Genomic DNA, 27,031 nt, shown 5'->3' with positions numbered 1-27,031 from the left:
TGCTAAGCAAAAAGAAAGAAAAAAAGGAAAAAAAATTTTGTTTTTAGTTTTAGTTTTGATTTTTATCCAAGTTATACATGAATGTAGTTTAAAGTATCAAATAGATCCATAAGGTTTGTTACAATAAAACAAAACAGCAGGTTCCTGTCTCCCTCACTGCAGTTTCCCATCTCCGAGGCAACCATTTTCCCCCCTCTTAGATTTTAATTTTGATATTTACCAGTTTCTAAATCACATACTTCTTCATTTTTCAATTTTAAGCTATATTTATTGCTCTATTCTGTTGATATTCTGCATTTTATGGCTGTGCAATGAACCATCCCCAAACAAACTTAAACAACAATAGTTTCTTTGATCACAAACTTGCAATTTGGGCTGCAGGCCTTGAAGGGAACACCTTGTGTTTACTCTGGGACACTTTAGCCGGGGTGGCTGGACAGGACAAGGGGCCAGAACAGGTAGGGTCCTTGAAACCAAGTCCCCCTAAAACTGAGTTCCGCTGCCGAGTTTATGATGAACGTCTCCATCCAAAACTTTATTCCCTTTCTCGTCCTGTCCCTGTTCCCCTCAGGATTGAGGAGGATCAAAGAAAAGGGGGAACTGAAACTGAGCAGGACCCACGAGCCCTTTCTGGGTACAAAAGCCCCGCTGTGTCCCCCATCTCTTGTTTGTAGGAATAAAGTCTCCTAGGCCTTCCCTGAGTTCCAAAGAACAGACACAAGTGGTTACTAATTAGAAAAGTGAGGGAATGCAGAAACAGAGGAAAGCCATCAAGCAAGAAAAGTAACAATAGCTTAGACAATAGAGTCACAGGACATCTAGTTCCTTCTCAAGGACTATACATCTGATACAAATCTTTGAGGTGTTCTGCAGGAATGAAGACCCTCCCACCCAGGTGGAGGATGGTAACTACTTACTGAGGACAAGCACTTAGACCCCAGACTGGCTGGAACCAGAAGGTTGATGCTTAAGATTCCTGAAATAGCACCCGGACCACCAACCAGTCAGAAGAAAGTCCACAATCTGATCATGTACCTGCAAACCCTCACCCTGTATTGCTGCCTTTAAAACCCCTTCCCTGAAAGCCATCAGGGAGCTTGGGTCTTTTGAGCATGAGTTGCCCTTTCTCCTTGGTTGGCCCCTGAAAAAACCTTTACCACAACCAATGTCAGTAGATGGGCTTTGCTGATTGCTGGGGGAGGGCACCCAAGATCCCTCTGGTAACATCCTGAGGCTACAGGAAGACTCCTATCTTGGTTGAAAAGGAAAGAAACCAGGTGTGAAGTAGATTTAGGGGGAAGGGAATTGATGGAAAGCCTCCTCACGGTTTGTGAACCACCACAAGGCGGAAAAGCCCACCACACGGAGGCGCCGCTGGGTCTCCTGCGGTGCGGGAAACCCGGTGCCTCCGAGGCTCTCCGTCTCCCTTCTCTGAGACCGCTTCCCTTCCTCCTGGTGTACACTGTTTCCTTCACGGTGACTTTCTGGAAACATGAGCTTCTATGTCTTGCAGACTACCATCCTGGGGAGACAGTGACACCCTCTCCCAATTTTAGTTAGGATAGACCCCAGGAAAGAATGGGCCAGGTGCCCACCCCGGGTCCCATCAGAGATGTCGTGGTACAGAATGGTGGCTCCTGGGGACCCACGCAGGTGGGAGGGATGGGCTAGAAGCTGGGGAGCAGGTCCCATAAAGAGACAGGGCCCCTGAGGCCCTTTGGCCCCGTTCACCGACCAAGCCCACTCCTGCCTTGGGGCCGTGCCCACAAGTAGCCCCGGGCGGTTCCTGGACGTCTCTGCCACCTATGCCCCCTCCTCAGCACTGCTTTTCCTCCGCTGCCATCAACACCGTCCCCACCACCTGCCACACTAGAAAGGCGACTTCCCCTCCTGACCGTAAGCTCCCAGAGGACACGGCACATCGAAGGCACTCACTGCTGTTGATAAATGAGTGAAGGACAAAGGTCATATCGCGTCACGGCCCTGATGAGAATCCTCCCCCGGGGCTCTGATGGCCCACAGCACACAGGGCACACTCTCTGGCTGCCATAAGGGTCAGTGGGGATCTACCCCGTTCCTACCTCGCTAGCACCTCCCTGCCCGTCCTCTGGGCACCCTCTGATCCTAGTGACCTCCACCCTTCACGGCTCAGGTCAGGAATCTCCGAACCTCAGTTTCTTCGCCCATGTGGGCCGGCTGCGGGCGCTTTCTTCTTCTGAGCACCCACCCTTCACGGCTGGGAACACACACCCCAGCCTCTGAACTTCACTAGAACCTTGTCCTGCAGTGACATCATTTGCGTCTACGGCTCCCTCCCCCATGGCGACCGGAGGTGGCCCCTTGAGGACATGTGCAGGTGCTCTGGGACAGCTGAAGGAACGACCACGGCTTCCTTTTTGATGAGATTTGGGTCTCATCACCCCCTTTATCAACAGTCCCCTGAGCGAGGGGCCACAGGGGGCTGTCTCCCTCATTGGACCATGGACGTGTGTCTGGCCAGCGCCCTGCACGCGGGTGGTGTCAAGGACACCTGCTGAGTGAGCAGATGCAGGTGAAAGACGCAGCTGACGTTGTGGGGAAGAGCGCTGGGCCATTTGCTCTGAGCCCACAGGCAGGGCATTTGGGGGAGGGCAGATGCCTGAACCCTGTACCTGGCTGGGCAGAGTCTGGCTGTGTCACTTTGGCCAGAGACCTACCTCCTCTCTGGGTGCAGTTCCTCCTTCTGTCAAATGGGGTGGAGGTGCCGGGGCTGCTATGGGTCCCCCAGCTCTAGGGCCATCAGGGCGAGGCCAGCCTGTGCTTCCCCAGCAAGTCCAGGCAGCAACGGTCTTCCCTGCTGACCAAGCTGGCTACGATTTACCACGGTCTGGGGCGCTGGGGCCGTGAGGAAGGGTGTCCAGCCTGCGTCCATGCTGCCCGAGAGAGGGCCCAGCATGCTGGCCCACCACCATCCTGAGGGCGCCCCTCCGTGGGGCTCTGCTCTGCCCTCAGCTCCCAGGCTCCACGGGAGGCCCTGGGGGACAGCACGTGGAGAGAGGGGCTCTGCTCCTCAGAGGGCGGGCAGGTGAGAGGATGAGGGCAGGGCCGGGATGCCTGGCTGCCCGGGCTGCAGAAGCACCCAGAAACCTCTTCATCCAAATACCAAACCACTGGACCCTCACCATTTCCCTTCCAGATAGCTGGTTCTAGAAGGCTCTGGGGCAGGAGCAGAGAGGGAACGGTAGCCTCTGGGATGTCTTGGGGGTGGCAGGATGGACAGACCGAAGGCTGGTCAAGGTGCTGGAGGAGGAGAGAAGGGAACTCAGGGCGGGCACAGTGATGTCTCTTTTGTCCCCCTCTGGCACCCGGCCCAGTGCTGGGGGGATGTGAGCCACGGCCGGCCGGTGGCCGAGACCAAGGCAGCCAGGCCCAGTCACCACTCCAGCCATGGCGAAGCCCTCCTACAAGGTGCTCCATTGAAGTTTCCTTTGAAGAAAATTCACTGAAATCAGATCAAGTGAACTTGTTAATACCAACACCCCAGGAAACAGCCTGGTGGAACTGGGACCTTGGTCCCCATGGGGTTTTCACCCTAGTTTCTGGCAGCTCCTGGGGAAGCCAACCTGTGTTTCTCTAGTCTGCTGGGGAAACAAGAAGCACAGGCTTAGGTCAAACCAGCCGGGGAGAGAGCCAAGTGCGGTGGCCTCCCACCTCTGCCCCTGGGTCCCCAAGGATCACTTGGTGCTCAGGCAGATAGCAGGCAGTCGACTGGGCCAGGCCAGGGCCACCAGGAGCACATCTGCCCGTCTCTGGTCAGGAAGGCCGGTCTGGGGGCCCCTCCCCTCGGGCAGGGCCAGGCCTCGCTCTGCCCCCAGGCTCCCTTGCTGCTGCCAGGGCACAGGATCGGGACAGGAGATGCTGGGGTGCTGGCTCCCCCCTAAGGAAGGTGGACAGGGCCACCCAGAGCTCCGGCCTTGGAAGCGGGGGTGGGCGGCACAGGGCCCAAGCCCCCGTCCTGGGGCCACGGTGGGGGCGGGGGCAGCCGGCAGAGAGGAAGTGCTGGGGTGGGGATGGACACAGCTACATGCGGCGCAGTGACGGGTGAGCCTGCCGTCTTGCATACTAATTCCGTTTCTAATCAGCCAGAATGAGGCGCTGGCATCAATCTGCCACGCGGCCAGCTCTGTGAATCATCCTGGAACTGCCAGGAAGGCTCCCAAGGGTGGCAACCCCAGCTCAGCTGTGACGGGTGGAGCCCGGGCCAGGTCCCCCGTCCTGGGTCCAAGGGGCACCCCACTACCCTGGCCACCCCGGTGCCCCACACACCAGGCAGCACTCACACTTGATTTTATTCCATGACTCTGATTTACTGAAAACCCCTGGTTTCCTGGGCACGGGAGGGCAGTGGGTAAGCTGGCAGAAGGGGCGCTGCCCTCCCAGGAGGACCAGGTCTAGCTCTGCGCTGCTGAGCACCGGCCAGCCCACAGCCTTCCATCCAGCCCCACCCTCCCCCTCCAGTTTGAAAACCAAGCTGCAAAAATAAAATAGAATGAAAAAATAAAAACAAAACCCTGAGTTGTTAAAAACCAAATTAAGAATCCGCGTTGGTGCCCGAAGTTCCTATTCCTAACGGGAGTGGGGGAGGGGTGGGCCAGCTGGCGGCTTCAGTCCTGTTCCTCCGCGAGGTCCCGGCCGCCCTGCTCGTCCTGCCAGTCTAGGAGGCCCTCGGTGCCGGGTCGCTTCAGGATGGCGCTGTACTTGAGGGCCGTGGCCTCTGCCCGCAGCACCACCTCCACCAGGCTGAAGATGCTGACGACCTGAGGCAGAGCAGAGCCCAGCAGGGGACGCGGGTGCCGGTGAGGGGGCGGCCCAGGGGGCTGTCCACCCAGCCGGGCCCCGGGGTCCCTCGCTCTGCCTCCCTAGGCCTCCACTGGCCCGTCTGTAAGCGGAGCTTGTTCAGGGCTGAGGCCGTGGGGTCCCGGTGCGAAGCAGAGGAGCCACGCGCTGCTGTGGGCAATGCCTGCTGGGGCCGCTCAGCGCCAGGGAGAAACCACTGGGGTCCGGGTCTGCTCTTTGAAGCGTGTCGTAGGTAAAAAGCTGTTTCCTTGGGTCGGAGGTCTACGGCGTCCATCAGATTCTCAAAAGGACACCCGAAGTTAAGGGCCCTGCTTTAGGGAGGTAGGCAGAGGCCGCTGCCTCCCCCCGGGGTGGGTGATTCCGGGGAAGGAAGGTGCTGCCAGAAGGCTAGGCCCAAGGAGTGGTGACGGGGAGCCGCTGCCGGCCTTGCTGGGTAGAGCCGGAAATCGCAGCTGGGAGCCGGGGGTAGGGGGAGCCCAGGAGGGGAGGCCCAGGGAGTGCGCCCAGGAGGCAGGAGGGGGGCGCTCGCCAAGAGTGGGGTAGACGGGGACCCAGTGGCGCTCCGGAAAAGCTGCCCCACCCCCGGGTCTGACCTGCTGCACCGGCCCCTGTTCCGCGTCCTCAGGCTCCCAGACAAGTGTGAGCTGCGGCTTCTTGCCCACCTTCTGGAAACGGTATGACTGCAGGGGCAGCGCCTGGGGGTGCACACACCTGCACCTCAGGACCCGGGCTCTAGGCGCCGCCTCTTAATCTCTGACCCTGCAAGGCCCCCAGTGCTTGGAAGCAGCCCCCGGCCTTGGCCCACCTCTGACTGGCCTCAAGGGAGCTCCCTGCCCTGCTGCCTGACAGTGGCTGCTTGACCTTTGATGGGGGATGGCCCGCACCCTCGCCTCTTGCCTCTGGCCAGCTTCTGGGCGGCCTTGAGGGGCCACCTGCACTGACGGGCGGGGGCCGGGGGGCACCGGTGGCTCCACGTGTTATTCGGGGCAGGTGGTGGGTCTGTCCTGCCTCACCAGGGACCGTCCCTGTAGGGTCGAGGTGGACCGGGCACCTGAGGCTGGAGGGCTGCCGCCCCTACCGGCCCTGGGTCTGTTAGCACAGACTGAGGGCTGGGTTGTGAGCAGAGGCGATCTAGACCTGAACTCCATGCTATTCACTGAACTTCAGGACGAGAGCCCGACTTGATTCCTGCTGGACTCCATTCTGTCTCTCCTGCTTTAATCCATTTCTTTCATACCATGTTTATTCCACACTATGTGCCGCGTTCCGCACTCCCCAAGGTCCTCTGGGCGTTGGGAAATTCAAAGCCAAGCTCAGGGGCCAGGTGGTGACTCACTAACCACAAGGTCAGCTGGAACAGGTCCCTCAGGTGGCATTAGACTGGCACCAAGTACCCTTGGAAAGAATCTCGAATGAAGCACCCCCCAGGGCAGGACCAAGGCAAGGGCTAGCCTCTTCCTTCTTTTCAGGGGACATAGCTTCCAGAGTGGCCACGGACCATTCTCTCTGGTCTTTCCTTCCCCTATGTTCCTTTAAAAAATCTCCCAGAGCCTGCCTACCCTGCTTCCTATACTGGTTATGGATGGACCTGATCTCTGGTTGCTCAAGTCCTTGGGAAAGAGGCCCAAGCCTGACCCTCGCCTGGATCCCTGATCCCAGGCAGGCGCAGCTGGCTGTCTCGGCAGGACCCATTGGGTGAACTTGGTGCCAGCACAACCCACAGCTGAGCGAGGGGCGCAGTGTCACTGCTCGTGTGTCTACCAAGGGCTGTTTCCCCAGATGCTGGGGAAACAGGGAGGAGACCCAGCAGTGGGAACAGGGACAGGCAGGTGGGAAGGGAATGTGCTAAGTGGACGCGGCTCGGTGCTCCTTCTGCCTGCCCAGAGCACCCCTAACCTTGGCCCTGGCAGCGCCCGGTACTCACATTACAGTAGATGCGCTTCTGTACCCCGTAGCGCAGCACCAGCACGTCGAAGGCTTGGCTCAGGACGCCCATCACCATGGCTTCCGACTCCAGGGGGCCGCTCTCCTGCAGGGCAGGGCTCCAGCCAAGGCTCGGCCAGGGGATGCAGTTTCCCCCCAGGGCCCACCCCAGCTGCCAAAGGCCCCGGACTCCTGGAGCCCTCCCTGTGAGCAGGTGCCCTGGCGGGAAGGTGGGGTGGAGGGAAGGGGAGGGACGACAGGCTGGTGGCTTCACCTTGACCAGGATGGCAAAGAAGAGGCTGGTGCTGAGCTCCTGCACACGCTTGGATGCCATGCGGCGGTCATTGCAGTGGTCAGCCTGCTTCTGCAGGGCATCGGGCTCCACATCTGGAGGCTCCCTGTAGCCTGGGCAGAGAGTGGTCGGGGGCCCACTGGCGGGAGCTCTGTGTGTGCCGGCCTTGGCGGGGTTCTGGGCAGCATGGTGCCCCTGGCCCGGGTCAGATGGGGCCTGGGAGCCCCACGCAGAGCTGAGGCCTCCCTGATGCCCAGCTTGGGAGGGCCGAGAAAGGGGGGCTTGCCACGGTGAGGGCCCTTGAGCCCCTAGCACGTGCTCACAGGGGAGGTTCTGGCACAGGCTCCCCTACTGCTTGGGCTGCCCACCCCTTGGGGCCTTCATAGTCATGGCAGTGTGGCCTCTGGCCGCCGGGCACCCACTCTGGGGGGGGAGTAGCCCCTAGCTGGGCACAGGCTGGCACCGCCCCCTGTGCTGCACCCCTTACCCAGCGTGGCGGCCAGGAGGCGATGCACCAAGACGTCAGCAAAGCGGCGGATGGGCGAGGTGAAGTGCGTGTAGCGCGGCACGTTGAGGGCGTAGTGGCGGAACTGCGCCTGGTCCCGCAGCGCCCCCGAGCAGAAGTACAAGGCCACCTGCGGAGGTGGGCGGGGCCTCAGAGCCTGGCCAGGCTGGGCGCAGGCTGGGCGCGCTCCGCGAGCCGGGGACACTCAGAGCCTCACGAGGGGCAGTCTTGGGGGCGTGGACCCACCTCCCAGGCTGCGGGCAGCCGAGCAAAGCCGGGCAGGCCCGAGGACGTCAGGGGCTGCTCTGTGTGAGGGGACCCTTGGGGCTGCCTTGAGACTGGGCGGAGCCGTGGGTGCCCTTGCCCCTCTCCTGCTGAGGGCCAGGGCAGGTCTTGCCCAGAGCCCCTCTGCCAATGACCGGAAATGCAGTGGGCCGGGGGGAGAGGCTGTGTGTTTCTTGCTGGGAACCCTTAGGATGCTGAAGGGACTCCTCTCTCAGAGCCCTGGGGGACCTGCCACCAAAGCCCTCGGGGAGGGGACGGGAGGGGAGAGGGCAGAGGGGAGGGGCTGGAACTCATCCTCCTCCACAGCCGGTCACTGCTGAGTCTTAAGGGCTGTCACTGCCAGGAACCAGGAGGAGGGATCGTTTCTGTCTGGCCCCCTCCCCAGGACAGGGCTGGGGGAGCTACACTGAAATGGGGAGCAGGAGAGAAAGCCCGTGGGCCTGCCGGACCGGGGGCTGCAGGACTTCGCCAGGACACAAAGCCCAACACCACCACGTGGCCAGAGCGGGAGGTAGGAGAGAAGGTCCAGGATGCCCTCCACCCAGAGCAAAACGGGCGCCTGGCTCTTCCTCTCTGGCCCTGGTCCAGTCTTTGGTCTAAGCCGACCTCCTGCCCTCTCGTCCTCATCCCTGCCCTGCTGAAGGCCACGCCCGCACCCCAGCACCTCTGTGCCCCCAGTACTCCACCTCTCACCAGCCAAGGGAGGCAGCTGTTGGCCAGTCTCCCAGCCTCAGCCCTTCTTGTCCCTGACAACCTGTGCTGAGACCCAGACCCAGAGCTCTGAGTTCAAAAGGCCCTCCTGCAGGGCAGGAGTTAGGACTGTGGCCCAAGGAGAGACGCTGAGCTTCTCTAGGGGCCCAGCAAACAGCCTGGCCCGCCTGGCCGGCGCGGTGCAGCTGTGCTGGGAGCCTTGGCCACGGGCCCTGAAGCCGCTTGCCCTGCGCTCCCCGAGTTCTCAGGGCTGGGGATCCAGGACCCGCAGCTGCCTGGGAGCAAGTGACCGGGCTCCTCTGCCAGAGCCAAAGTCACACCCTCGTGTGTTCGCTCGCTCCCTCCCTTGCCACTTGCTCACCCTCACACCCTCCCGTGTGTTCACACAAATGGACAGCCGGCTCCGGTTACTCTGTGCGTGACGGCCTTGGAATCCAGGACGCAGCTGGTGGTGCCCTGCTCAGCTACCCAACTCTGCTTCCCTTCCAGCTCCCGCTGGGCCCTGGGTTACATCTCGGGTAAGTCACTGGGGGAGGGAGCAGCCTCCACTGTGAGCCATATTTGGACCTTGTTCTCAGAAGTGGCCCAGTTCCCCAGACGAGCTGGGCTGAGGAGGGCAGAGGGCCCCGGCTCCCTTCCTGGGTGGCGAAGGCGCCTCTGGGCAGCGTGGGATGGGTGAGGACCCAGAACTGGGACAGACAGGGAACCAGGCACCACAGTCACTCTGGTCACTCCCTCACATCAGATCCCCAGGCAAAGGCTGGCCTCTGAGGTTGCTGGCAGGCAAGGCCAGGAGAAGTCGGGTCTTTTTCAGGCTCTGGGTGACTCCGGAGAGGGCTCCTTTCCTTGGAGCTCCGGGGCTGGGTTGGCCTTAGAGGTGGATAGCTTCCAGAGGCTGGGGGCAGGGAACGGCAGCTCCATTGGGCCTGTATGTGGTGTCAAGCCCAGTGGCCAGAGACACACGCCCCCCCTCTCCATGGGGGGTGCTTTACAGTGCTTGGTGCGGGACAGACATCGGTGACGGCGGGCAGGGTAACGGCAGCCAGACCCAAACGGACCTGATGGTCCCATTCCTGGCAGAGCTGTGAGGTCTCAGAAAACAAGTTGGTTGTGACCAGCTGAGACAATCTGGCTCTTGGGAAACAGACTGAATCTGCCCAGTGACTGAGCCCCTGAACAATGGTCTCTCACTGCTCCCAGGCCGGGCTGCGGCCCACCGCTGGACCCATTAGCATCCACAGCTCCCGCTGACCTGACAGTCCACGGGGGTGGTTCCTTCCCAAGATGCTCAGCCCCACAGGGGCTGAAGCACGGCCTCGGAGAGCTGCGACTGGCTGCCAGGAGCAAGCCCACCGTCTGCCTCCCAGGCGGCCGGCCTGTCTTCTAGCTGCAGACACAGCCTCACGGCCTGACTTCCCCGTCTCCCGACCGGTTGCGACAGGGAGACTTCTCTGCCCGGGGCCCACAGGCCACAGTGGGGGCTAAGGACAGCCCCCCTGTGCAGGCTGCTCCGGGAGACCAATGTTCTCTCTCCCCTCCAGGGTCCCCATCTGGCCACGAGTTGCTGACCAGGCCCCATTCCCTTGCCCGAGCTGGTCTGGTCTGTGGGGTCCGGGCCCTGGAGTCTTGGGATGTGCCCTAGCGTGGCTCCCCGCCTGCTGCCAGGAAACAGAGCCCCAGAGGCCATGCAGGGGGGCAGCAGGGCAGCGGGGCTTGAAATGTCTCCTCTAACTGAGCCCACAGGCGAGTCTGGGCAGGAGGCAGCCGGTCAAGCTCAGGAGCCCAGGGACTTCCTGTGCTGGGTGTTGCCCGGGGGCACCTCTCCAAACCTCCCCTAAGGTTCTCCGAGCCCGCGGAGGCATGGGTGCTCCAGGGAGAAGGCGGAGGATGGAGGACTGGCCCTCCCTTACCTGCATGGGCCGGGAGCACATGTTGGTGAGCACCTCCTTCCGGGCCAGTGAGTACTTGTCATCTCCAAATGTCTCCATCAGACTTTTCTGGAAGGAATCCATGTGATACGCAGTCAGGCTTGGGGAGAGGCTCTGGGGCCCCATCACCCACTGATCATCTGGCCCTGGGGAGGAAAGGTCAGCCGAGGGGCCCAGCCCTATTCAGATGGCCATGGGTGGGGTGCAGGGGGGCCGCAGCCCCCAGACTGTGTCCCACACTGGGTCTGCCTCGAGGGTCCTGGCTTGAGATCAGTCCTTCCATGTCCAGCTAGCTGGCCTGGAGCACAGATGGGGACAGTCTCCCTCCTGTGCAATGAGAGCCGAGGCCATGGATTCCTGAGCCCCATGCTGCTCAGTTCCAGGTGGAAAACAGCTTCTGGCTTCCAATGATCCCAGCCCCTACTGAAGCCTCTGGGTCCGAGCCCGGGCCATCCGTGGCCACAGGACCCCTGCCCACAGCTGAGCCCTGAGGGGACTCCCTCGGTCTCCCGGGCTCCCCCCGCACAGGCCCCGTGAGTTACAGGCTTTGTCCCCAGGCCCTCCCCTCTCCCTTGGGGTGGGGGTGGGGATCTGGCTAAAGGGTAACGGACCCTGGTGGGATGCAGAGGCTGCTGGGCCCGGCTCCCAGGACTTCTTCCTCCTCCCCTAAGCAGGGCCTCCCCGGCCCCTGTGCTCCCAGCACTCACGTTGAGGGCCCCTGCAGAGCTGAAGTCCATGGGCAGCCCCATCTGGTCACAGAATTCCGCCAGGTCGTTGAGCATCTTGGTCTGGGGTGGGGGGTGCCGCCGTAGCAGGGCTCGCTCGGGGAAGGTGCAGTGGATCTTGCGGGCCACAGCCATGTTGGCCAAGAGCATGAACTCTTCCACGAGCCTGCAGTGGGGACGGACCGCGGGGGTCGTTCTTTCCTGCTTCTCTGCTAGCTGGCTCTCTTGCACACTTGTCTCAGCTTCAAGCTGCCCCCCCCCCCCACCCGGCATCCATCTACTTTGTTCCTGCAAGTTGCCTCCTCCTCATTCCTCGGCTCACGCCCCTCAGTGCACTAAGCAGTCTGTACTCTTCTCTGCTGATGTGTTAGCTCGTGCGGTCTCCTACTAGATGGGGATCCTGGAGAGCAGGGATGGTGCCTGTCTTATTCCCCGCTGTAGCCCTGGTGCTTGGGACCTCACCTGACCCAGAGAAGGTGCTCAGTAAAGATCTCTGCTGAATGACTAAGCTTCCCAGAACACTTGGGGGCATGTCCAGCTGTAAGAAAACACTATGCCCGGGCAGGCCATGAGAAGCCAGAGGACTCTGCAGGGGGGCGTTCAGAGGCAGGCGCGCAGACCCAGGGCCCCCCGTTCCCAGGAGTACGTGGCTTCTTTTCCCCCCTGGAAAGATGAGTGTTTCTGAGGATGAACAGGAGAGTCACAGAGGGCAAGAGGAAAGCCGTGCATTTTGGGACAAGACAAAGGCGTTGCTGAGGTGTTCAAACCACAGAGCCATCCTTCTAGGAGTCAACCCTCCAGGCCTGCTTCGCCCGAGTGTGATCAGGGTCCATGAGTGTGAATGGATGTGGCTCCAAAGCGGGCCAAGAGTCACAGGGAGCAGCAGGGACTGATGGGGGAGGGCAGAAGTGTGCAGGCAGAGGACGACGCTGCATCACAGTGCTGAGGTCAGCACCACCCTTAGCCCCCTGATCTGGGGCAGGAAGCCCACGTGCTGCTGTCCCGCTCAGGGCGCCCGCAGAGGACAAGTGGATCAGGCACGTGTATGAGAGCTGAAGCCTCCAGGAAGGGGCGTGGGTGTGGGCTGGTGCCCTGCGTGGGGAAAGCCTCCTCCCTTGGGGAGACTCTCAGGGCCTTGCCCAGCTTAGGGGAGCCTCTTCCCAGCCCTGAACCTGAAGCCCTGGGCTGTATGTCAAGCCCATGCTTCTCCCACAGAGGCAGGAGAGGTCGGGGAGGAAACTCTGGCAGGCCTGGCAGCAGCTGGAGGCCCGAAATGAACGTCCCCTTCTGGAGGTGTGGGCAATGCTTGGGGTTAGCCTCGTCTGCTCCCCAGGCTCTTGGGAAGAAACAGCCAGCGGGGAGACAAGAGTGTGAGTGGGCAGAGCCCCGCCTTCCCCAGGCTGGGCCTCCACGCTGAGGGGTGGCTCTGGTCTGCCGGGCTGTCACCCAGAGCACGTCTGTCTCCTTGCAAAGCCCACCTGTGAGGAAGAAGGGCTGTGCAATGCCCCAGGGCAGGCACCACCAGGACCCGGCCTGGGCCTCGGGAGGAGGCCCACCCACGGCCTGCACTCCTAGCTCCTCCTGTGCGGGCACCGTGGTGGGCCGACCCCCAGCCTACCACCCACCATGGGGAAGGGCTTGGGTGAAGGTCTGCAAGGGTCGGGTCTCAGTGGCCCTTCCGCCATGCAGGAGCCCTGTGTGTAGAGTGAGCTGCTTCATTCCCCGCTGGGTTTTGCAGCAACGGTCTTTTAAGCGGCCATCCTGCCTCCCACCCCAAAACCTGTCCTTGAGCATATCACTTCCTGCTAAAAACCCTCGAGTTCATGCGCTGGAACCCGACCACCAAACCTCCTGAGCGAGGCCTACATCCTAGTTCCAGCATGTTCTTGCTGTAGGACCCTGCACAAGTTACCGACCTTTTCTGTTCTATTTTCTTGAATGTAGAACAGGGATAATAGCAGCACGTGCTTCACAGTGTGGTTGTGCAAACCAACAGGAGTAAAACATGTTTCAAGGGCAGACCCTGTGCCTGGCGTGACGTCAGCCTCAAGACACGGGAGGTGCTGGGAATTCCCTGGCGGTCCAGTGTTTAGGACTCCGCACTTTCACTGCCGATGGCTTCGGTTCAATCCCTGGTCCTTGGGGAGCTAAGATCCTGCAAGCTGCGTGGTGCCCTGTGATTTCCATCCCTGCCATTTGTCACCCTCCTTTGACCTTTCCATGTCTTCCCTGAAGGGCATCTCCGTCCCTCCTGGGTACTCACTGCCTGATTAGGTACCTGGCGACAAGGGTCAGCCTGTCTGGGGCCGCCTGTGTCACAGTCTAGCGCCATGTGACTCTTCACACTTGGTTTTCACATTTAGATCCTGTCAACTCGAGAGGAGTCTCAAGTCCTGCTACACTGATGTCTGACTTGATGCCTTGCGTGCTGTTGGTCAGACCCTGCAGAGCATCATTACGTAAATGCTTCAGATGCACAATTCAGCCATTCGTTTGTTGCCTACTCAGCACACGTGACTGTGTGCCGGGCGGTTCCAGACTCGTCTCCCCATGCAGTCCCAGTATCACTGTGGGCCGGGGGCACACAGGCTGCTCCTTGGAGCCCTGCGGTCTAGTTCAGCTTCAGGCTTGGGCGAGGAGGGAGCACCTGTAACGCTGGGGCTGACCCTGGGCTGCGTTTTGCAAGCGCGGCCAGCAGGGGACAGCATGGCCCCATAGGAGGGTTGTGTGAGCTCAGGATAGGGCAGGGCAAGCAGCAGCGCGGGGCTGGAGGGGCGGGGGCTCCAGCCTGTGCCCCGCCCTCTCTAACCTCACCCCCACCCCTTTGGGTCAAAGGAACTGAATGTTCAGGGAGCCTCCTAATGAGGAGCTGTGCTCTAGCTCCTATTTCCTGCAGGGGCTCTCCCGCCTCAGGATCTCACATAGGAGGAGGACCCAGGGACGGGACAGCAGGGTGGAGCTGATACCCGAAGCCCCAGGCAGTGATAACAGTCCTCAGTCAAGCTGCTACTCCAGCGACCCCCAGTACGGTCCCACGAGTCACCTGAGGCTGGTGAGAGAAAAACAAGTGCGCTCCTGTTACCTTGAAAGTCTTGCGAAGCTTTGGTCGCAGGGGCTGACCTTGGACAGGTCCCTTCGTACCTCTGGGGGCTCCACATCCCTGAGTGTCTCAGCCCGCCCCTCAGGACAGGGGGCGGGAGTTAAGAGGGCAGCCTCCCTCCAAGACAGTTCAGAGATACGGCCCATGCCTCCCAGAAAAATGTCAGTGTCACCTAACAGGGAGGTGGCACAGCAGTAAGCCCGATCCCTCGGTGCTGCCACAGCTCATTAGTGTCCTAGGATAGCTGCAGGGACCGTCTCCCCACAAGCTGTCCGCAAAGTCCTTCTTACACCCCCAGGTGGGGGGCGGGGCGGGGAGGAAGCGCAAGCCTGTGGGCGGGAGAAAGCAGAGCAGCGCCTGGAGCCCGAGCCCGTCCAGCCCTGGGGTGCCTGGGAGGGTGCAGCAACGATGGCGCAGGTCCCCCCACGCAGCGTGGCAACAGGAAGGCCAAGGGAAAGGCAAGCGATCAGCAGCCAGATTGCAATGAGTTCAGGATTCACCGTCAGAAACGGGGCCGGGCATCTGGAAGGGGAGCCGGGCTGGCCAGTACTGGGGCGTGGGTAGGTGGGTACCGCTGCTCCCATCTGGGCCAGCAAAGGGGCCCGCTCCTACGGGGCTCCACAGGTCCTCCTCACGGGTCAGTTCCCGGATAGGCCAGCAGGGGGCGCCCAGCATCTTCCTGCCGCAGGACCTGGGACGTGGCAGGAGCAGCTTAGAACCCAGCAACTTCTGGGCAGGAAGGAGCCTTACTTTATAAACTGCAGCCCTGCGGCCCAAGGTCCAGGGGTCTCTGGGCTCCCATTCGGTGTGTTTTTCCTTGGCCAAAGCCGGCTCTGGGGCTGAAGGCTTTGCTCAGTCAGGGAGAGTGAACAGCGCTCTGAGGGAAGGCAGGCTGATGAGAAGAGGCGCTCCCAACAGCTGACCGGTCAGCAAGCACCCCTTCACCCTGATCGCCTCCTGCCTCTGAGGGGCAGAGCTGCATGCCCAGGCCCGCAGCCAGAGCTCAGAGATGCTCCAAGCTGTCCTGGGTGGTTAGGATGTCCTCTGAGAGCAAACTGCACGTACCGACTGGGGTGTGAAACCCAAGCGGGGATGGAGCCCTGCACGCTGCCCTGGCCTCAGACTTGCTCCCTGGTCTGGGTACCTGCCCTGATCATAACCCAGCCCCCGCCCCAGCGCGGCACAGGCATGAGCTCACTCCCCTCTGCAGGGGAGGGGCGCGGGCGCTGGATCTCAGCAACTGCCTGACAACTGCTCTAAATAGGGCTCAGTAATGGCCACCAGCCAGGATCACCTTCCAGAACCGCAAGCCAAATCCTCAGAGCCGGGGCCTTGGTCTCAGGCCTGGCATCTGCTGAGCATCTGGAGCTCAGTGCCACCAGGGGCCCCATGACCCTGGAGGGCTGGGCCGGCTCTGCTGCGACAGACAGATGAAGGTCTAGCCAGGGGGCCGTGCCAGGATGCAAGCTCGGCAGCACTAACCCCGCAGCACACCACCTACCTGTGCTCTGGGCCTCCAGGTGCTGGAGGGAAGGCTTCTCATCCCAGGGAGGAGGTGAGCAAGCCTAGAGGCCTCAGAGTCCCTCGCCTGCTCCGGCAGATGGCAGGTAAAGACCATAGGCAAGCTACACACAAGTACACACGCTCCTCATGCAGCAGATGCCTTGTCTAGAATGGTGTGTGCCAGACTGTGTTAATGTTACTTACTTAACAAAAAAGTATAGATATATATGAAATGCTAGGGCCTTAATTCATGTGATTTTTTTTATTATAGGACATCCCTTTGCCTTTAAGATGCTAACATGCATCAGGATTTGGTGAGAAGGAGATACCGGGATGCGGCACTTACTGCTCACTGATGGTTGAAACTGTTTCTGTCACATCTTAAAGGATGATGTTTGGGAAAGGCCACTCTACCTGACAGGGGTGAGACAGTGGCTAAAAGAGAAATGGGCTAAAATGTCTGCCTCTTCGGAGGAAGGCTGCCCACCCTTGTCCATGAAGAAACTGGGTGTGCCCGTGGCCACAGGAGGCCCTCTGGTTGGGCGGCTGGGCATGTCCTATGGTGAGGCGCATGCTCCTCACGTGTCCTGACCCCCCTCCTTCCCTGCTGCAAGTGCACAGCCGGGGCAACTGGAGAGGAGGAGAGGTTAGTCGTTACCAGCTCAGCAGCTTGCCTTGAGTCCCAGCTCTGCCACTCGCTAGCTGTGTGATTTCAGATAAATTTCTTAACCTCTCTGAATCTCAATTTATTTACCTGAAGAAAATGGGCATATGATAGACGAGTGCCTCGTTTGAAATAAATATTACATTATTATTATGCATACTGCGCAAGTGTCTGGCCTGGGTGCCCCGACCCTAGGGTCTGGGCTGAATACAGCAAGATCCTAGACGCTTCCCGCCATAATGCCTCCACCTCTGTCCAGGCCTCCATCTCTTAGCAACTGGCCTCCCTATTTCTAGCCACTCCCTGCTGTTTCAGTCTTCACACCCAGAGAGATGCTTTCTCTCTCAAAGGCAAATCTGGATGGTCACACCCCTCTCCTGCCTGAAGCCCTTCAGGGGCGACCACTGTCCTCAGGACAGTTCCACCTCCTAGTAAAACGAGGTTCTCCAGGCCGCCTCTTGTCATGTGCTCGGGTCACCTCTCCCTTCTCGCTGCCCCCCTAACCCTCACACTCCAGTCATATTGAACTCTTTTAAAAAATATATTTATTTATTTATTATTTATTTGGCTGCAGCCCACAGGATCTTTTTCATTGCGGCCTGCGGGCTTCTCTCTAGTTGTGGCGTGTGGGCTCCTGAGCGCGCGGGTTTAGTTGCCCCACGGCATTTGGGATCTTAGTTCCCCGACCAGGGATCAAACCTTCGTCCCCTGCACTGGAAGGTGGATTCTTAACCACTGGACCACCAGGGAAGTCCCCATATTGAATTCTTGGGGCTCTTTCTTGCTTCTGTCCATTTGCACTGCTGTTCCCTTAGCCTGGAATCCTACACCACTCTCCCCCCATCTCTTTTTCTCAGATGTTCCTTCCTCTGGGGAGGCAGCATGAGGTGCCCACCTGGCTCCTATGTGCCTCCTGGGTGTCCCGTTCCTATCCCATCACAGCACTTAGCCCACACTGCTGTGATCACCCCTTTGATCGTAGGCTGTATCTCCCCTCCTCACCCAGTGCCGCCTACCCTGGGCCCAGTGCGAGGCCTGGCACAGTGCAGACGCTCAATAAATCTGTGCACGATGAAGGACTCCCAGGATGGTGCACACTCAGAAGTTGAGAGGGCTGGGGCCCTGCCCCAAAGCCCCTTTTCTGCGTGGGCCCCTCCCGCATATACTTCTGACCCCTAACACTTGCTGCTAGAGGTTGTTGAAAACATAAAGCTCTGCCTAAGAAGCTGACATCAGTCCCAAGCACCGAGAAAGAAGCTACAGCCTCTTCCCCTGCTCTTTGCTCAACCCCCGAGTCTACAGAGCACCTGTGCCCGCTCACAGCAAGCTGGTGGTATTTGTCATTTTACCCAACCCCCCTCCAGCCATTCGTTTGTTCACTTACTCAGCCTCAAACCTTTTCGGAGCTGCTGCTGTGGGTGGGTGCAGGGAGAGAGGGAAGAGACAAGCACCTGCGACAGAGGACAGGCGACAGCCTAGGTGTGGCCCATTAAATCCTCCTGCAGCCTGGGAGGTGCTTCCACCCCTTTCTAATGTGTGGGGAAGCTTAAGGTGCAGAAAGGAAAGGTGATCAGGCCCAAGCCCTGTACCTCGTAACCAGCAGCTGGGTTCGCCACCAGTCTGTGTGACCTTGACACCCTGCTGCCTCTGCCATGTCCCGGGCCCTGCTGCCACCAGGAAGCCTTGGCCTGCCCTCCAGTAGCCCCCGGCCTTGTGTGTGTGTGGGGATACACCCACAAATCTAAGACCAGTTTCAGGAGATGGCCAAGAGGAGGGAAACACTTCACATGAAAGGGATAAAAGAGCAAAGGTGTGGACGAGGGAAAAACAAGCATCAGCCATATTCGGAAAATAAGGAATCAAAGGAAGGGGGAGGAGGGCTACGAGGTGAGGGCAGGGACGGCCCTCCGGGGCCTGGGGAGCCAGACTCCAGGATGGGGGCTGTGCGGGGGAGCTGGGGGGGGGCGCTGCTGAATGAGGACGGCCATGAAAGGGAAGCACACGGTGGCAGTGGGGCACAGGGACCAGAGGCCTGGCGCAGTCAGGGGGTAGCTGACGAATCTGAGGGCTTGCAGGCTGCAGCCAGAGGCAGCAAGAAAGGCCAGGGCAGGCCCGAGTTCGGAGCTGCACGCAAGGTGAGGCTCTGGGAGCGGGAGGGAGGGACCTCAGAGGGTGACGAGGTGGCCCAGGAGCCCACATGGCCTAAGAAGAGGGAGACAGCTCCAGCTGGGCAGTTGTGCCCCGTGCAAAGCCTGAGCTGAGGAGGGGGACCTTGGAGAGGCCACCGGACTCGGCAAGGAGGAGCCTGCGGCCACAGCCCTGAGGGTGGGGAAGTTGGTTCCGAAGACCAAAGATTCAAGGGTGAGGGAGGCGGTCCAGTGGGGACTCCTCTCAATACGTTTGTTGGTGAAAGAGGTAATAGTTTGAAGAGAGGGTGAGAAGGGCCTCTGTACTGTTTTCTGATTTTGCTGTTTTAAATTTCCAAAAGATCTGACTATGTTTTCAGAGGCAAAGGAGCTAATGGGAAAGAAGCTGGGGGTCAGTACCAGACCAACCAACCGTCCGGCAGGAAGTGGCTACCCAGGGAAGAGGCTATGTATCCTCGCAGCTGTGAGCTCCCAGCAGGGGAGGCTGGCCCAAGAGGTTTGGGTGGAGAGGAGGAGGCTTGTCTGGGCCTCCCTCTGCTGAAGGAGGACCCCAGGGGAGACCGTGTGTGACGAGCTCGCAGGTAACCGCGGAGCATCACCCGAGGCACTGTCCCTAAAACTGTCTTCTCAAGTCCACTGGGCACAGGAGAGAAGAGAAGGGCCCATACCTGTCAGGTCAAGAGAGGCCCCTTGAATACGGTCTAGGGACAGGGCAGCCTCCGTGGGCCGACTCAGGGTTGGGGCAGGCACAGTCCAGACTGAGGTCAGCGCTGGGCTGGCCAAGCCAAGCGGGCTACGCTGCGCTCCCACAGAACTCCCAGAGACGACGGATGAGGCTGGCACCGGCAGCGGGGTCTCGGCCCAGCGTGGTGCCGACAGCAGGGCCCCGGCCCTCGGCCTTTCCGCTCCTCTGCACCTACACTCTCAACCCTGCCTGGCCAGAGTGGCTGAGCCTCCAAGGATGTTCCGTCTCCAGATCCATTTTACCAGGCTAACCAGACGAGAAACTCACCCAGCCTTTCCATACCCAGAACACTCAGAACGTGGCTTTGGAAGTGACTGGGGAGCCAGGCAGCCAGGGCAGAGTGGCACGGCTGCTGCCCAAACCTGAAAATGCACACATTTTCAAAGATCAAAACCAACTGAGAGACTTAGAACAGCCTCTTCTGCCCTCAGCCACCAGGGCACTCCTCGCAACTCTGCGGAAACCTCCTGCAAATGGAATTAGGTCGCTTACAGAGATTGTTCAATTAGCTCTCGGTGAAAACTGCTAACTTGGAAATTTGGTAAGAATTGCTCCCAGCCAGTTTCAAATTCATTTCTTCTGAAGACTAAATTTTCCCCACTTGGGCACATCCTCACTGTGGGCCAGGAGCCCTTGGGCTTCGCATTGGCCGTGAAGGCAGCCGCCGGGCCTCTCACAAGGGTTGTGCGCCCGGGCATGGCCCCTTCTCTGCAGCTGAGCAGCCAGCGGGAGCGGAGGCACTGGCCACCCTCCGCTGCTCTCCCCGCAGCCCCTAATTGCGTGTAGTGCGGTGGAAAATGCAAGGGCCCAGGAGCCGGTGAGACGGGAAGTCAGTGGCCGGAGGAGCACTACAGCGGAAGCTGCTGGGGATGGGAAGGGAGCACGGCGCAGCGCTCTCCCAGGCCAGGGCGGGGCTAGTAGCCAGAGCCGGAAAGGGGCGGCCTGGAGGGAGGGGGCCGCAGGCAGGCAGTCTCCCGGGTGGGTGGGTAGGTTGGGGGAGCACCAAAGGAAATGCAGAAGACTGACGGAAGGGCGCCCATGCACAGCCGGCGGGCACCCCGCTGCAGGCCCGAGTGGAGGGTGCTCCAGCCGCCGCTCGGGCCTCGCGCTGACCCCTCTCCCCCTGGGCTCACTGCAACCTGCTGAGCGTTTTGGACATTCCCATGAAACCACAGGGAAATGAATGGGGCCGAGTTCACAGGCGTGGAAAGCCCCAGAGGAGAAGGCCTCTAACAGGCCCTGAGGGTGAAGCCGAGCCAGGTTTCCTCTTCTGGGAGGCCGAATCCACTCCAGGGCCTTTCTATAGGTTCAGCGGGCGGGGCCCAGCTGCAGCGAGGAGGCACGTTTCAGCCACTTGTTTTTCTACCTCAAAGGACGTCTCTAGAGGCTCCAGCTCAGAGAGGCCCTCGGGCCCTGCCAAAGGGAGGCCCAGTAGCTGCGGTAGGGAGTGGGGAGGGGACTGCTGGGAGCTGGGTTGACAGGCAGAAAGCCCTTTGTCGGCGTCAAGAAGCTAGAGAAGCCTCGCTCCCTTCCCAAGGTTCAGGGCTCTGCTCTCCGAGGCACCGGGCAGACCTGCGCGCTCGTGGCAGAAAACTCCCCCTAAGCAGAACCAGGTGGCAGTTTGTGCCGTGTGGCCTTGAAGAGCTGGGTAATTAGGGCTTGCTAGCTCCACCACGGTGTTGACACACGTGCCTTTCTCCACTTCTAGCTGCTGTCCAACTGGAATTAGAACCGCTGACCAGAGGAGGTACGGTCAAGACGCGCAGAAGCCCCGCCACCTCTGGGAGCCGCTGTGGTGCCCCCAGTGGCTTATCTGCCCTAGGTGGACTCCCTGGCTGGTGTCCCTTTCAGCCCCCAGCCCCAAAGCGGAGGCCGGTTCGGCAGCCCTGGATAATGGACAGAGCCTGGGCAAGCGCAGTGGGGGCCAGCACAGTGGGTCATCACTGACGTTGACAGAGATCAATTGTGATTTAGAAGCTAGGCTTTAGGTACGAGAATATTCGAGAGATAAGGGTGTTGTGGGATACACAGGTTCTCTCTCTCTCTCCATCCCTCTCACACACACATACACACACGCTACAAAAGGCAGCTAGGTGAGAGAGGACGAGACGCGTGTCCTTGGGAACTCAAGCTCCTTTGCTTTTGCACGTTAGAGCATGCTTCGCTCACCTCCAAGACAGTCTTGGCCTCACTGCCGCTGGGGAGCAGGCTCTCCTTGGGCAGGGCCGCCGCCCCAGCTGTACGACCATTAAAGGCTGCAGGGAAATAGGAACCACTGCTGGTCTCAGGCTGGGCACGTGATTTCATCAAATCCTCACAAAACCTTGCGCGGCAAGGGGCGTGTCAGGCCTAATCTGCCACAGGGAAACCGAGTGTCTGAAAGGCCAAGGATGGTGACCATGTAGATTACAGAGCCAGCGTGTGGCAGGGGCCGTGGTCTGGAGACTGGGCTTTTTGACTCTGAAGTCTGTCCTCTACCCCTAACTTGTGATGAGAGGGGCTGCCAGGCCTACCTGGTGCAAGTGGAGGAAAGGGTAATGTGTCCAGGAGGAAAGGGGTTTCTGGAATGGGTAGAATGGGAATCCGAGTTCTTTAGGTCAGTAGCCCCTCTGCCGTAAAGAGGGAATCTGCGTTTCCACATTCTCCCCCCACCATGCCCCGGCACAACAACTCCGCCTCCAGCAAGCCCTGCAGGATTCTGCATTTCTGTGGGAGGCCCAGAGTTCCACTGGGGGTGGGGGTGGGGGTCTGTCCAGGGCACACGTGCGATCGGGGCCTGCAGGACTGGGGGGGCCCCGTGGAGGCTGCAGCAATGAGCCGGAGGCCCCGACACACTGACTTCCTGCGGGCACCTGCGCCGACGCCACCGGGAAGAGATGGGCCAGTGGAAGGCGCAGGCGAGACGCGCACTGGCAGGGGGACCTGGCTGTGAAACCACCTTAGGAAACTGCCTGGGCAGACTGGGCAAGTGTTTCCGGTCGCTACAAAGGCCCCTGTGGGGCTCCTCGTACCCTGACACGCCCTTTTTGGCTTTGTGAAAAAGGTCCAAGAGTGGGCTAGAGTTCTAGCCACACACGTGGGTGGGATCGGCTTCCCTGAAGACAACATGTCTTGTAAAATCTTTTGGGAAATGTCAGTCCTTCCTTCTCACCCTGGACCCGAGGCAGAACTGCCGGTCATCGCTGAAGACGAGTCTTTAGTGCTCGAGGCCCTGGGGCTTGGGCTGCGGGTCCCAGCGAGGGTTTTCCGGCTCTCCATGCTCTGCAGCCCTCTGCTCTGTTCGGCCCAGACAGAGACCAAGAACTGCACTGTCAAATACTTTCTTGATTATGCCCCTCAGCTCCTAGCTGACACAAATCCTACTCTCTCACGCTGCAGCCTTGTTCTGGCTTCTGCTCACCTGGGTCTCCACTCACCTGCACCTGTGATTCCTTTACTGGCCCAGGCTGCCCTCCAGCCCCACCCCCAACTCTTTATGGGCCACCATTCCCACCTGTCCCCCACTAACCTTGCTCTGGCTGGCTCAGCCAGCTCCATTTACCTTGATTCCCAGGGCCTGGAACAGTATCTGGCATTCAGTAGGCACTCCTAAGTATGTTTTTTATCTGCGATGTTTTGCTTGGTTCATGCAAGACCAATCCCTAACATTTCTATGGTGCTTTACGTTGTTTGCACGTATGGTAGCCATGTGACCCTCATTACAACTGCGGGAGAGGGAGAGAGAGAGGATCCTGCCGCCTCCATTACACAGAGGAGGAAACGGGCCTGGGGGTGCAGCCCCTGTCCACCTCGCTGTGGAGTGGGGAGCTGGCCCGAGTCTGGCCCGGGTGAGCAGATGCCTTTGGGGGGTCTCTGTGCGGGCCCAATGCCAGGTGCTTGGCCACTGCCGGCCCTTCTGAGTCTCACAACAAGTCTTAGACCCCTCATTGTTCATACGAGCAAAGGGAGGCTCTGAGGGGTCATGTGACTCCCCTAAGCTTACAGAGCGAGGACACCAGGTGCCCCATCCACTGCTCTTCCTCAGGTGATCCTGTGCCGCCTGCCTTAAGCTTTCTAAGGATTGGACAGCAGGGTCTCCTTAGCAGCACCCAACCAAGGGCTCTGCTGACAGCAGGGGGTCAACACAGGGCCTGCCCTGAGGCCACGCTGGCACCCGGGGGCCGAGCACCCGTGGTGGTCTGCTGTGTCACTACTGCCCTTCCTTCCTGACTGTCAAGGGCACCTCCCGCCCTCAGCAAGGGTTGTAGCAGCGGAGGAGCCGAGGTCACTCATCTCGACCTGGCTTGCCACCTGCCCAGCAACCTCAGAGGGACAGCGCCTTTCCCCAAGGCTCCCTGCCCCCACGTCTGAGGCTGGCCATACTGGGCCAGCAAACATGCAAGCCCACCTCCAGGCCTGGCTGGGCTGGGACATTTCTGTAACCTTGGAGGTCTTATTTTTAGCCCTTGGTTTAACCTCTGCCTGTCTCCGGCTCAGCGGACAAGAGGACAGGAATAGGACTTACCCCTACACCGCCAGCTCCCCATGTGAACGCTTCCTCCCATCTGCCTTTGGGGCTCTGGCCTCCTTCTGTGTCTTGGTGTTGCCCCTGGGATGAGCACAGGGGCTGAGCACATTTGCGTTTACTGCTCTAGTTCTCCTGTCGCCAGCTAAAGACCTGAAGGTTCTGCCTCTTTCATCTGTGGACCTCTTTCTGGCGAACGCTACTCAGTGGGTCAGAAGGGCGGGGAGAGTCGTCCTCGGGGCCATGGCCATCTCGACCCTTAGACATCTTGGTCTGGAAGCCTGCCCTAGGAGCTGCCGAGACACCTCGGCAAGCCTCACACAAGACGTTCTAGTCTGCCCCAAGAGGGTGTTTTCTCACTGAACTCTGAGCTGGGTAAAGAATTCTGGTCCTTTTTGTTTCCCCTGGTGAGTTCCATACTGTCAGAACTGCCCAGCCCCTGACAGTGTAAAGGGCCCTCAGAGGGGCTGGGCTAAGGGTGGGTTGGCTTCTTGCATCAAAGGCTGGAGCTCCCTCGGCCCCTGCACGTCTCACTGACCTGCTGCTGGCCTCAGCCCAGCTCCCCCGGCAGCCGTGAGGAAACTGGCATCTCTCTTTGGGCCTCCTCTTGGGTGACGTGCACCCACACTTCCTAGGACCCCCCTGGGGCTTCCAGGCTGCTCCCTCCACCTGCCACCCCTAGCCTGCCTCCACTCAGTCACAGCTGAGTTTTCAAGGCTCAGTTCAGGCATCACCCTTCTTGGCCCATGGTCCTCTGGGCTGATTCTAGCCCCAGAACTCATTGTTGGATTGCGACCGTCTCTTTTGAGGCCAGTTTTCCTGTCTGGGGACCAGGCCTTGTCCACCTCTGTGTCCCAGGGCCAGGGGCACGTGTAGGTGCTGTTCAACCTGGCTTAGACAGGCCAAGAGCCGCAATGTCAAATGCCTGTTTGGGGAATGGAATGAACGAGGCACATCAGAGACATGATTTGCTTGGTGCTCCACAGAAAAGAGGGAAGGAGGACTGTTCTGGGGGGTGGAAGCAGAGACCCCCAGGAGAAGGGCCTAGGAGTGGGGTTCCTGCAGCTTCCCTTCAGCTGTTCCCTGCTGGAAGGCAGGCATGTGAACTCAAGAGACAGAACCTGAGTCAGCTTCTGCCAGCCTGATGGGACCTACTGATTTGCTCTAACGAAATTCTTCCTTACCTGTAGACAGTCATCACTTAGATCCAACACAGTGTGACAGTATGGCTGGGGCTCATGTATCGGTCACCTGATAAATGAATACTCTTGTCCAGAGCAGCCCACCTCACTCTAAATATGAAAAGTAGCAGATTTAAAAAAAAACGCTTTCTTCTCCTGGGCTGTTTCCATTGAACTAACGCTTGTCTTATCACCCACTGGGATGCGGTATGTTGAGTCTGGCAGAGCTCTTCGTTAGTTATGTGACTCTTAAAATATTGACCCACAGTTTTATGAACCAGGTTCAGAGTGCTTTAAATGGGTTTGTTCCCATCCAGAGCCTCTGGGCTTCCCCAGCATCATCATGTCCCTGCCTAGACACACACATAGCCAACCTCCAGGGCGCACCGGCTCTCCCTCCGGTGAGATGGAGAGCACACTGGGAGGGGTGGCAGGGGCGAGCACACTGGGAGGGGTGGCAGGGGCGAGCACACTGGGAGGGGTGGCAGGGGAGAGCACACTGGGAGGGGTGGCAGGGGCGAGCACACTGGGAGGGGTGGCAGGGGCGAGCAAGGAGACTGCTGGTTTTCATCCCCACCTCTACCCCTGCGTCTCTGGACTGATGGAAGCTCTCAGATACAGGCTGTGTGAAGACTTCAGCCCTTTCCAGGTGCCACCCTCAACTCCACCTTAGATCCAAGGCCAGAAGAACCTGGATTAGGCTGGGTTGATGGTAAGTCAGACGGCAAGGCCAGTGGATGTCAAAGCCTGAATGGAGCCCACGGTTCTACTTTCCTGAGCTGCCGCTCTGCAGGCCAAGTCCATCTTTTAGGGCAGCCTGGGATGCACAGGGAGCCCTGCTTTTCCAGGACCTAGAGATGCTCTAAGACAGTTCTCTAGGCGCCTGGGAAGCTGACCAGATTTCTGCGTCAGCAATGGCCTCTGGGAGCTTCGTCATAGGTGGCTCAGGCCAGGCCTGGGCAGCCATCATGACTGGGAGGACCGGCCCGTTCCACCCAGGCTTCCCTCAGGGTGAGAACTGCTCTTCCTGGCAGAGGCCTCAGCCCAGCTGAACCCACCTGGGAGGAGGCCCTGCCCAGTGCCCTGCAGGGCCCTGTGCGGTCACCTGGCTGTGGCCGTCCTCCCATAGCCACTGTGGAGACAGAGACCGTGCTCCCTGGCTAGAGGTGTCTATGCCAGTCCATTTCCCAGCACATCTTTGTGAAGTTCAAGCCCAGTTCCTCACAGGTCACATTTGGGTGTTGCAGAATTACTGGCATCTGGTCATTCTGCAATAACACAAAGACTTGGCTGCTGGCTTCACCTTACAGGCAGAGCACAGCTCAGGGCGGTGCCCACTGCCAACTGCATGCAGAGACAGGGTGCACACCTCCACCATGGCCTTCGTCACCACCTGTGAATGTTACCTTACACATCTGTCTTCCTCTGTGGGCTGTGCGCTTCGGGGAGGGGGGGGGAGGATCCTTCTCATTGCCCAGTAGCTGGCACTAGCAGGTGTCCAACAGTTTGCTAGACAAGCAAAGGAAAGGTGTCTAGATCTGGGCTAGGAAACAACTGGCAAATGCATCCCCTGCCCACGAGGCACGTGGGCAGACGTCCTCAGGGCCCTTCCTTCCACACTGAGGAATTTCCAAGGGGTCACTTTCTAAAGTTTGGCAGTGGGAAATGATCCATCTGGCAAGTAACGCAACTCTGAATATATAAGGGCTTCCTGAAGATTCCTGTGATTCCCCGGCATGAGCTCAGCTTTATCAGGGCTCGGACCAGCGCTGGCCTCAGGCCTCTATGGAGACCTGGTCTGGCCTGGATGGGAAGGGCGCGCAGGAGGGCAGGCTTCTCCCTGTGGATGGGCAGCTTCGCTTTGTAACAAAGCACAGTGGCAGCAGCAACCTCTTGTGCTCTTGCTTGTTGAAGTCAAGAGGGAAGGCGGTGGCGGGGGGGGGGGGGCCACCAAACCCGGCCCGGGGAACCCTGGAGGCCAA

General features: G+C 59.7%; 1 protein-coding gene across 1 annotated transcript in view; it reads right to left on the bottom strand.

Moving 5' to 3' along the window:
- Window positions 1-4,315: 4,315 nt before the first annotated feature.
- The window catches only part of DIS3L2 (DIS3 like 3'-5' exoribonuclease 2), a 382,925-nt gene continuing 360,209 nt past the window's right edge, over window positions 4,316-27,031 (bottom strand). The window contains exons 15-21 of the mRNA XM_007462755.1: window positions 11,188-11,371; window positions 10,463-10,549; window positions 7,539-7,686; window positions 7,034-7,164; window positions 6,761-6,865; window positions 5,430-5,531; window positions 4,316-4,796 (exon numbers count right to left, since the gene is read on the bottom strand). Of these exons, the coding sequence (XP_007462817.1) occupies window positions 4,644-4,796; window positions 5,430-5,531; window positions 6,761-6,865; window positions 7,034-7,164; window positions 7,539-7,686; window positions 10,463-10,549; window positions 11,188-11,371 (910 nt within the window). The 3' untranslated portion in view covers window positions 4,316-4,643. The remainder of the gene's footprint in view (window positions 4,797-5,429; window positions 5,532-6,760; window positions 6,866-7,033; window positions 7,165-7,538; window positions 7,687-10,462; window positions 10,550-11,187; window positions 11,372-27,031) is intronic.

The sequence above is a fragment of the Lipotes vexillifer genome, unplaced genomic scaffold (genome assembly GCF_000442215.2).
Source record: "Lipotes vexillifer unplaced genomic scaffold, Lipotes_vexillifer_v1.1 scaffold860, whole genome shotgun sequence".
Lineage (NCBI taxonomy): Eukaryota > Metazoa > Chordata > Mammalia > Artiodactyla > Lipotidae > Lipotes > Lipotes vexillifer.
This window is presented reverse-complemented; position numbering and strand designations above follow the sequence as displayed.